We start from the raw sequence: 12,071 nt of genomic DNA, 5'->3' as shown, positions 1-12,071 counted from the left end.
TGATACAAATCAACTGGCTTATTTATATAGTACCTGCCCCCACAGCATTTCAGCATCCCAGAGGTGTTGAAGCTGAGGCCAACACCCTCTGTATCTCACCACCAGTAAAGTTAGTAATGTTGGAAAGTGCACAGAGTTAGAACAAGCAACAAGAAGTGGTGACAGTGTGAGGAGCTTATTGTGCGAAAAACCCGTATCTTTCATTTAATCTTGAATGTGGTGAAGATGGTTATTTTTCTTTCTCCCAGAATAACATCCTGTATTGGACACATTCAAAAGATCAGCATCTTCCCCTCAGGAATGTGGTGACACTTTTTCGATTCCTCTAGAACTGACTCAGAGGACGAGTCTTACGTAACCTGAGTCTACAAAAGCCTCTGAATTTCAGCTATTTGAAAACTGCATCTTAAAATGTGACTCATGCCTAGGGTTATGCAAACAGTCAAAAGATATATAATCCCATCTGAAATGGTAGGTTGCACTAGATTAGCTAAACTCAGCCAACAAGGTTCCTCCTTTGACACGAACTGTCATGCGACAACACGACATTACAGTGCAAACTTACAAAGGTAAGCACTGTCTCCCCAGTAGCGGGGGGAAGACTAATCCCATGGGAAAAGCTTGAATAAAACTAGCCCTGTTTAGTCCTGCAGAAGACAGCCTTTCTTTGGATTTTTTTAATTCAACAGGCTTTTGCTTGCCAATTGTGGTATAAAGCTCTTCCAGGCAATATAAGACACCCCCAGCTGGATTATACCAACAACATTAGAGGGTAAATATCACAATGTCAGGTTTGTGGTTCAGATTTCATCAATTATAAAACAACTATGTAAACACAGATCTCGATCTCTGAGATACTCAAACTATTCCAAGATCAACATGGATCAAGCTTCAATGACAGTTTGAGCCTTTAAAAGTAAATCCCAATGCACTGAATAAATTTTCCTTTTAACAGAAGGATAATGTAAAGACTTTCCTTGATCTCTACGCTTAACAGTTTTGTACATGACTCTCTTTCCTTGTGATCCATGTATTATATTTTAATTCAATTCTAATGCTTGATGACACTAAGAATGATTTAATCTCATTTTTCCTTGAAGGAGTACGGCACTCGCATGTGCGGAGGAGGTATGACCTGATTCATGTGTCCTCCTACATGTGTGTGGCCATAAATTCTGATTCCACATCATGACATTAAAAATGACAGCAAGGTAATTAAAGACAATTTCAACACAACTCCTACCATGCCAGTGAAATGCAAAACTTCTCTGGTGTTCGACTGAAGATGCATCCTGGCAGCTAAATGTAAGATAAAATTTATGTAGTGCTATTAGTGAGTCTCTGCAGCATCTCTACGTAATAGCTGGAACACAAGGTTCCTAGAGCAATGTAATCGGTAGATCTGTTTCCTCTACAGCATCTTCGCATCTGTCCTGTCTATGTAGGCTGGATACTTGGCTAAAGGTTATTCTGCTTCTTTTTTTTTTTAAAACTTATACATTTCACAGCTTTGCCGAAGTATTTTTTTTATTAAACATTTTTCTCTCTATTAATTTGAAAATCTGAAACAATCTAGAATAAGTAAAAATATCAGTATACACAAAGCATTTCAAACAAGATCAGAAATGTCGCTGTAGTTTTGCCAAAAGTACACTTATTTTCATGATTTATGAAACTCCCTGTATCTTAAAAGCAGCAGCCAGGCAGCTCTAGATGCTGTACAATGATATTTGGAAGAGCAGTGCACTGTCCTCACAAAACTACAATTTTCTTTCAACGCCATGAATTTACTGGAAAGTGCACGTTGCCAGAATATCATATGCTGCAGCCACCTCAATAAATACCTGCTGTACAGTTAGGCATTCTCCACATGTGAAAGTTAAATGGCCATAAGACATTTCCAAAATGTACACACTTTGGTACTTGAATTTCTACTTTGAACTAAAGAGAAAGGATTTTTTAGCAAGACAGACACAGTTCCTGCATATTTTCTTTTGGGCAGCATTCTCTCTATATTTATGGACTTATAAATTGTGCCAATCTAAAAAAAAAAATACATTTCAAAGGATTTTCATTTCCCAATTGGAAAAAAAACAACCCAAGACACACAAAGCAATCACCTTATATGTTCCACTCCCCCATTTCCTGAGTAACCCTCCTCAAACCTTCTGAAAAAGAAAAATTTTTACTTGCAAAAAAGGAAATCTCAGCCTTGCAACAGACCTTTCAAGAAATTCTGAATGCTGTTTCTTGACACAGATTACAGGTGAACAAAATTGAGTTAACATTATTATTTTAATTTTAAAGTATATCATTGATGTTAAAATGGATCGTCTGCTATGCCCCATCATCTCAGAAGGAAAGTTAGAAAAAAGACTGGTAGTGCATGTATGCCTGGCCCTTTCTTAAATACCTTTGTTTCTGTGAAGATACTGAACTACTTAAAATAACCAGGTCTGTTCAGATTGTCTAAGCAGTTTCCCATTCGTGAAATTGATCATTTTACAAAGGAGACAATTTGGTAGGATGTCCCCTAGTTAACTGGCCACAAATCAGCTAGTAAGCATCAGCAGAATGCTCCTTCCAGGATCCATCAATGTCACTGTGTGCTGCCCAGAATATAATTTTCTAAGTTTTAAAGGGTCAAGCAGTCACCACTGACAGAAAAAAAATGCTTTTTCTCTTGGGATCCAAGTATGGAGCTTTACAACAGTTGCCACAACTCCTACCACTGCTAGCAGACATGTATTGTGCTAGGAAGGTCTGGTAGAAAGTATGCCAGAAAAGAAACGAGATCTAATTATCAGCTAGGATCATGCTTCTTGTGTGTGTTTAATAACACACATAAATACCATTTAGGATTTTTTTTATTGAACGATATTTCCCCCCATTTTTAAATTGACATAAATATGTGTATAATATACGTATATACATACATATACATGAATACACGTATACATATACATGAATACACGTATACATACACATACATACATATGCATGTATACATAAAATACGAATGTTTTTAACCAACACTGCAAAACAATCTTTAAAGTTCTGTTCATCTTTTTTAAGGGAGAAAAGATCATTTTGCATCCAGCACCACTAGTCATACAACAGAATAAAAGAAAACCCTAATAAACTTTTCTACGTTTGACAGCTAATCTACAAGCTAGTAACGTACAAATGACAGGACTGCTAAATCTGATGTCACACACAAATCTAAGCATGTTAAATATGATGAGTGATTTGTTAAGGAAATGATAATCAGAAAGTCTGACCCAGTTAAAGCTTCTCCATAGCAAAAAGAAGACTCAGACTCACTTCCAAAGCCCTGCTAAGGCACCATGGTTTGCTAAGAGATTTGAATGCAGATCTCATAAGCATAAAGAAACATCCATATACACCTTTTCTTTCTGCAGCATGCTGATAGTTTAAGAAACAACAAAAAAGAGAGAGACAGAAATTTGGACTACTGTGGGATAGTGGTAAAGTCTGCTGTTGCAGGACTTAGTGAACCATAATGGAACAGCAGTTGTGCCTGAATTAGTGACACTGAATACTCCATCGAGTGATAAAACCCCAAGCCCTAATAGTACCTAATTATGCAAAATAAACATATAAGAATTTAAAAACTAGGAAACAACAGCATAGGTTAAACTATTATTTGTTGAGAGACTGCATTTGAATAATAATACGTATTTCCTGCAGTGAACTGGGTGTCAGAGCCCCAAGTGCACTAATAAGCCCTAACGAGCCTCCATAAGCTTCACCTGCAGCTTCCATTCACGCCCATGGGCCAGGATCTCTATTTAAGCTCAGCCCCAGCACTTCAGTCCTGGTCTGACCTGTGATGCTTGTAGGGGTGTTGGTCTCTAGCTCAGCCACAGCTCTGGCCATAGGGTCCCTTTATCCAGAAGTCAACCCGTGGACTGGCTTTCTGGCTTGACAGCCTGGCCTCATCACTATGGATCTGCCCAGTGACCTGATCCTAACTCTCATCTATGGATTGACTTCCCGGGATCTGCCTCCTCACCATGAAACATGCCTGAGGATCTGGGCTCTTGGCTGAACCTGGCCCCCATCTCTGGGTCTGCCCTGCTCCCCTCAGTTGGGTGAGGGGTTGGCCCTTGGTGACGAAGGCTCTGCCAGCTCTGTTATTACAATTGGCTCCAGGCTTGCCTTCCTTTAGGCAGTAGCCCTGCTCTTGCTGCTTCTTGATACCAGGTTTAGATGTGGTTAGAGACTTCTAATGCTTTCAGAAGGACAAACTACCACAAAAAGATGTCATTATGGGAAGAGGCAGCTTTCTAGTTATCCTGGAGAACAAGGGCTGTGACTGGTGTTTGGATCCTGGTATTCCAAGGGATTTCTCTACTGAGGAGTATACAAAGAGCTTCTCAAATTCCAAAAGATGGACTCTGAAACACTACATGGACTAGTTACTGAAATCAATTGAATTGAGCATGTCAAAACTTACGTGAAAAGTCTGCAATTTTTAAGCCTGTGGTGCAAGAATGTGTGGAAGTCTTTACATGCAGAGGAAAAAATCATAGGGAAAAGCTTCAAACCTAACTGGATATCCTGTCGTGCTTTAACTTTTGAGCAGAGGAAACGTTAATGGAACCACCAGCTGTCAGCTACATCTCAGAGGTAAGAAATTTCTCAATTAAATGATAATTGTCCCAGTGAAGCTCATGGAGATCTTGCAGTGAAAGTTAAAACAAAGGAAAGACTTTTTTATTGTAGTTGTAAATGCAAAAAGGTGAACAAAGGAGTGAACTTCCACAGAGGTACATGGAAATAAGAATCCAGTTAAATAGGTCTAAAAGGAATGGTTTCTTGCATCAGTTAAGATGGAAAAGACAGGCTTTAGTATTTCAATTGTAACATATATACAGAACTGCCTAAAGAGAGGGCAATACTGGGTTACTCTGAAAATGTAAAGTTCACGGTACACAGGGAAGTAACTAGTAAGGATCCCTGTGAATCTGCATTGGGGTTGTTATTTGATATTTCCATTAATGGTCTTGGCACAAAACCAGGACTGTGTTAATTACTTCTGCTAGTGACAAAACTGGAAGGCAATTCTACATTGGAAGTCAACATAGAAAGAGGATATCCCAAGCACAGAATAAGATGACCTTGAGAACTGGTGCGTAGAAATATTGCTTTGTAGTAATGACACAAAGTGCCAGTTCATGCTCAGGAACTTCAGCAAACTGGTGAGTCATCACTGAAAAATGACACATGGAAAAAGAGCTGATTCCATTAAGTCAGTAACAGCATGTCCATGAGCCACCAGTCTGATACAGCCAGGCAAAAGAAAGGTAGTCTTGGAATACATAAAGCACTCTTTCCAGTAAGAGGCTACGGTGAGAAGAAACCTGTCAAAACACCTTACCTGGAGTATTCAAGAAAGAGGTATTTAGCTGTAATACATGCACAGAATTTCCTGAGGAAAGGAGAGCATATCTTAAAAATTAGATTGAAACAGGTATGACTGCTTTCTCTAAATATGTCTGGTAGTCAAACAGAAGAAAAGATAATGCTGATACAAGTACATAAACAAGTCTGAACTTATGTAAACTTTGAGCTCAAAAATCAAATGTACTCTGAAGTTCAATTAATTTTCAAATGTCTGAAATGGGTATTTAAAGAGTGGGTATTCTACTAAAGTGGTGCCATTCAAGTTAATAACTGAATGTAAGCATTTCGTTATGATTACTCTGTTTTAAGGATGTATGGCTAATGCATACACAGCAGCTCCAAGACTAGACTGGCACAAAGGCTCCCTGCTTTGCAATAAATTTCATTTTAAAAAATATGGGTAAATATCTTATAGCTAAGACAACACAAGCATTGCATTTTAAACTGCTAGGTATGTACACAAGAAGAATAGAATTTGATTTATATTTATTGGAGAAAATATTTGGGCTTGTGAAGTTGTTCCTGAAGACTAGGAATATTGTTCTTGTAAGCAAGGTTTCTGTACTTGACCACTCTCCTCCAAATAACCAATTACTTTAGTAATCATACTGCTCCTTGTTAAAAGCACTGACAGCTCAAAAGCCAATACAATTTTGGTTTTCCTCTGTAGTTAGATTTTACTAGAAAGCCTGATGAATACCATTGTAAAATCACTCTGCATTACTGCCAATAGCATCTATGAAGTATGTTGATTCAGAAGTGATCTAAGATCACTCTGCTACTAAAAGAGAAGGTCCTGCCCTTCTCTGAACAAAAGAAAGATTACATTTCAGCAGGCAAAGCGAGCTGATCTGACCCATACATGGCCTCTGAATGACTATTCAACATTAAAGGCGTGGTAAGAATGTGCCTTTTGGTGGTAGCGAAGCCCTAGGTCACCTTAGTGAGTCCTACATGCCTTAAAGAAGTAGTAACATGCACTATCTTTGATATGTTAACTACTCATTAATATTTTTATGGTCTATTAGGTAAATAAACAAAGCAGCTTTTATTTCAAAACTATTTTTAAGCAAACACTAAGTGGAAAGTCATTGAATTTTTAAGGAACTTTTTTTAAGATGAGTTTTTAAGGAACTTCTACTTTACATTGTTACCTCAGGTGATCAGGTTAAGTGTGTATATGGGTTCATAGGACATAATGATAAGTAAGTGTAGGAAATCTTTTCAAGTTAGTAAAACACTTCAGGCTGGATGCTGTGAAATCCTGTTTTCTAATCAGAGTCCTAATTTTCTGTTAAATTGGAGGTTAGTGAGCATTGCTTATGCAAGGGCCACATTAAATTTGGCAGAAAAAAATTAAGTCCTCTTTTACTTATCTCCCCAAGAAACACATTCAGTCTTCTCCATTTGTTTCAGAAAAGGCGGAGTCCTCTGATATTTATTGGGGTGTTCAGCTGATTGGTTTAGAGGAGCTTTTTTGGTTTATGCCTTAACTGCTTCCTGTCTAAAGTCAACTGCATTTTAGGGAACAACCTGATGTTCGGTTTAATTGTCAATAGTTGCGCAGACCTCTAGCAGTCTCAAAACATTAAGTTTTTGGTAACATGATTCTGCCCTTCATTTTTTTTTTGAGGCTAAACTCTTTATTTTCTCCCCATGTAGTACATCATTCACCAGAGAGCTTGGTACAGGAATAATCGTTTTCAACTTTCTGCTATCTTGCATCTTTTGGGACATTGTTTTATATTTTATTTCCAGTTGTTATCCCACTAGGGGGGACAGTAACTTCTTCAGTTTTATGAAGACTGTTCCTAAAAGTAGCAGAAATGAGAAAAGACAAATTATGGTACCATAAATGAGCTACAGGAAACATGGTCTAGATTACAGGTTTTTGACTCTTTCTTATTTCACCTCATGTTTTTTAATGAAAATACTATATTGATATTTAGTACTGTGTTGTCACAAGTCTGTCTACCCTGCTTTGAATAAAGCAGAAGTAACTACAGAAATCAATATTTGTGACATTAAAACTACTGTAGTGAAAAGGACCATGCTGGAAGTGAGTCTACAGGAAAAAGTGTAGTGTCTGCTCTGTGTCCATAGAACTGAAACAAAGGCAGAGCCCTGGAGGAATGGACAGAACCTCGGGGAATGTGCTGAAGATAATAGGGTTTTTCTTAGTATGGAAACCCACTAATGGTGTTTAAAAAAAATTGTAAACAAAAAATGCAAATAACTTCAACTGCAAATCTACCCATTATGGTGTCAGAAATACTATCATCTAGCTTTTCTTTATAATGTAGTCTCCTTACTTACCTGGCACTAAGTGATCACTTCATTGTTTGAAAATCATGGACATTAACACACAGATAACATGAAGAGAATTTGTAGTATAGCTGTAAAAGTTAGTTGACAAAACTCACTAATGAGAATTTCCAACTAAAATAACTGATTAGGAATTAATTCAGTTCATTGATTTACGTTTTTAGCTTGCTTACAATACTAATAACATTTCAGAGTGGTCTGCTCAGAATGGTTTGATGTCAGTTTGGGTTAAGTTTATTTCTAAAGTAGCCTCTTAATAGAGTGGAGACTTGTTGTTTGCTGAAAATGTCTGCATGGGAATGCTTGCTGATTGTATATTAATGTCCATCTTCAAAGAGTAGGGAAGTAGCTCCTAGATTTAATAAAGACTTAAATGCTATTAGCCCAAGGGAATATTGTTTAACGGATAGTACCTTGGCTTGTTGAGTCTCATTTGCTCTGCTATACATGTCAGTTGTGGAGTTGGCCTCTAGAAACAGGAATAATTTTGTATATTGTTTTACGTAAACTTATTCTTCCCTGTCCCACCCCTACACAATGGAGGCTATTTGAAGGGCATCTGCATTGAAATTTATTGCACTGAAATTTTTAACACTGAATTTGCATTAGACTACTACAATCTCTATTCACAATAGTCACAGAAAGAACTGCACAATATTTCGGATTACTAAAGCCAGCAACTTTTAAGAACTAACTGCCAATGCTATAAATTGAAATTCCAAGTATTTCTGTTCAAGCTAACACTGAAGAACAAGAAAAAAATCATATATCATATTTTGGCAACTCTTATAATCAAAGGCTCAGAATATTCATCTTTTCTGTTAAGCAAAGCATTATTGTACCTCCCTTAGCCATGCAATCTTTTCAATTATATCATTATTTCAAAGAAGGTGGAGCATACCTGCTGTCTGCCTCTTTGTGGGGAAGTCACAGAGTGACAGACACAGGGAAGAAAGAACACTATAAAGATCCTCCATTTCCAGTCTCCAGATTTCCTCTTTAGCTACTGGAAATACTATTAGTAAGTTTTGCTTATTTGATTTTTTCCCTAGCAACAGTTAATTTTTACATGTATTGGCTCAAAGTGGAAAACAACATCACCTGTGTGATTTTCACCTTGAAAAGTAAGTAGGAATAAAAAAAATCTCATTAAGAGAAACGTAGAAATTTCTGGAAGTATTATGTTGCAGCTCATTTCAAATTATAATTAATGACTTGGTAATTAAGAACTAAAGTCATATCTACCCAGTTGTTTACCTAAAGACCTTATACTCTGACTAGGTAAACACTATCCACTTGCACTTTGTGCTGTTTGACCTGGAGACATGCCACTGGAGTGAAGCAGTCACCTGTTTGACAGACGGAAAGGTACAATTCCACATGGATAGCATGGAATATGCTAGAGCAGAACATAGTGAGCTATTTCATATTTTTACCTTGCCTATGATAAAGACCCATCATAAAACTTTATCAGATCAGAAGGGAGAAAGAATATTTGTGCCAAATTGCCACAGAAATAAACAAAAAGCCCAAATTGAAGCATAATGCTATCAAGGCATACCCTTTCCTATCTGAGATGCTTTAGACAAGCTGCTTTAAACTTTCTTATGATGTATTGCATTCTTTTTTTGAGTTGTTGCTTTATATATGCTGTTTTCTCTGTCTATTTTCTCACCATCACACTAAAAATAACAAGCTGGCAGCTGGTCATGTTAATACCTAGTGTTAACCAAACCATCCGCCACATACAGCTCTGACTTGTAGAAGAGAAGAAAATAAATTTTGCATGCATAAAATAACAATACTTGAATTCAGCTTTTCATTAAAAACTTAAATACCTTGTAAACACTTCACATAATCTAAGATGAACAAAGCATAAAAAAATAAAACAAGCCTTATTTGAGGTTTTCTATTACTCATAATGCTATCAAGGCATACCCTTTCCTATCTGAGATGCTTTAGACAAGCTGCTTTAAACTTTCTTATGATGTATTGCATTCTTTTTTTGAGTTGTTGCTTTATATATGCTGTTTTCTCTGTCTATTTTCTCACCATCACACTAAAAATAACAAGCTGGCAGCTGGTCATGTTAATACCTAGTGTTAACCAAACCATCCGCCACATACAGCTCTGACTTGTAGAAGAGAAGAAAATAAATTTTGCATGCATAAAATAACAATACTTGAATTCAGCTTTTCATTAAAAACTTAAATACCTTGTAAACACTTCACATAATCTAAGATGAACAAAGCATAAAAAAATAAAACAAGCCTTATTTGAGGTTGTTTCTATTACTTTTATTGGCTACCTGCTGTCTATACCCACCTGATGGGACCAGCAATGACCATCTGTCCTATAATTGATGCTTGAACTATGAAATAAGTATGACAATATTGGGCAATATAAACACACCATTAAAGGTATCTTTGCAAAAATTATTCAGTCAATAAAATACCTAAATGGAAATAATATGGAAATTAAAAAAAAATCAATTGCACCCATTTTAATACAAGTTCCAAGCTAGAATTTGGGAGTATTTAATTTACTTGAGATGACTCCATAAAATGGAAACAGAACATTTCTACAGTGTAAAGAGACCATATTAGTTTTCTAGAATAAATCATGGGGTTTTGAACAATAAGATCAGTTAGAAAATGTTGAAATAGTTCATAGGTATTCTATTTTCTTTAATAAAAATGCTCTTCAAAATACTTGAGTGGGTGGGGAACTAGTACATACCTGAAAAATTAAAATGTGGTTCTCCTCTAAGTGAGGACTGTGAAAATGAAATCATGATATTCCACAATTCTTTCATTACAAGGTCCTCTAGACCAGGGCTTCTCATTTTACAAAGGAAACTTTTTTCCTTCTAAATGTCAGTCTGCAAATTTACCTTCAAGTACAACAGCAAAACTGATTTTTTTGCCTTCTCAATCATTCTCTTTAAAAATTACAATTATGAATGTCAGGTTAGTCCTGAATGACATCTGCATAATGTAGTTACATCCAGTTGGTTTGCCCCTAATCCAGCCCTCATTTTCATCTTAATTCCTTATAATTTGTGGCATATCTATCTTCCTGGTACATTACCAGCTGGGTTTTTCTCCATTTTAGACAGAGTAGACCGTAGATCCTTACAACCTTTTTAGAAAATCAATTCCTACTGAAATGTTTCAATATGAAGACAGTAATCAGGATTAAAAAAATGCATTTCATTCCTACTGCCAGCTGAGTGTGCCTTGATGCATGCATGCACATGAAAGCCAATTCTGTACCTGGAACATGATAATCTGAACAACTCTGGCACACATGGGAAAAGTACCTTGTCATGGTGTCTTCAAAAGTTTTATTTAAAGGAGTAGTAGGAGAAAGGCAAATCAGAAGCACTTTTTTAACATTTCAATATATTCAGACTGAATCATAAAATAGCTTATTAGAATAGAAATTTGTCTTTTTTTTTCTGTTCTTTGTTCTGACTAGGGAAGAAACATGGCAAATGTAAACAAATATGGGAATATTATCCACTTTGTTAACAGGCTTGGAATGAAGTAAGCATAAGAAATAGCAAGAGTTTTCCATACCACTTCAATAAGCACCTTGGTTTCCTTACTGTGAGGTAGGGGGAAAACACCAAAGAGATTAAAATATATAAACTATTAAACCTTACCTTGCCAGCCTGGTTTGCACACTGGTTTGACATTAACTCGTACTAAGACATCTTCTGTTGCATGTTTTTGCCCACAGTCAAAAGCTGTTACCATTATCTCATACTGGTGCTGTTTATCATAGTTCAGTTTCTCGGTGTTTCTGATGTTACCTACAGATTCAATATAAGATAACATTCAGAATTACTTGGCTAAGCATATACAGACTGTAACATTTGGGTCCTGATTAAGTCCTTTGTGACCAGAAAGCTCTCTGAAGCACATGGGACATCCACAGGCAGGTCAGTTATGAGGAATGGGAAGTACTTATTTCTCTGGATTGAAATAAAATTAGTTCTTAGGCAAATATAAGATGCTAGGGGTATAATATGGGCATGTCTATATTAGAAAACATCTGCTCAACAACTTTCTAAAGTAGGACTGTAAGACTAATTAGCTGTTACATCTTGAAATGTAAAGTATGAGTAGGTGCAACCTCATTTTCCACTTCTTCACAGAATACACTGCTTTAATATGGCAGTGACATTCCTGAGATCCACTGCTGAACATCTCCCCAGCCTCAGTATCTTCCTTTTTTCCCCCCCTAAAGCTATCACCCTTTAGGTGAGAGAGATTTTTAGCCCTTTAACACCTTTCCCTGGGTTTTAAAAA

The 12,071-nt window shown here is 36.6% G+C and overlaps 1 protein-coding gene across 1 annotated transcript in view; it reads right to left on the bottom strand.

Moving 5' to 3' along the window:
* Nucleotides 1–12,071, bottom strand: part of CLSTN2 (calsyntenin 2) — a 287,789-nt gene that overhangs the window by 72,648 nt on the left and 203,070 nt on the right. The window contains exon 7 of the mRNA XM_009273362.1: nt 11,423–11,572. Coding sequence (XP_009271637.1) covers nt 11,423–11,572 — 150 coding nt within the window. The remainder of the gene's footprint in view (nt 1–11,422; nt 11,573–12,071) is intronic.

The sequence above is a fragment of the Aptenodytes forsteri genome, unplaced genomic scaffold, assembly GCF_000699145.1.
Source record: "Aptenodytes forsteri isolate BGI_AS27 unplaced genomic scaffold, ASM69914v1 Scaffold382, whole genome shotgun sequence".
Lineage (NCBI taxonomy): Eukaryota > Metazoa > Chordata > Aves > Sphenisciformes > Spheniscidae > Aptenodytes > Aptenodytes forsteri.
The sequence above is the reverse complement of the archived record's forward strand: the minus strand, read 5'-3'. Positions and strand labels throughout refer to the sequence as shown.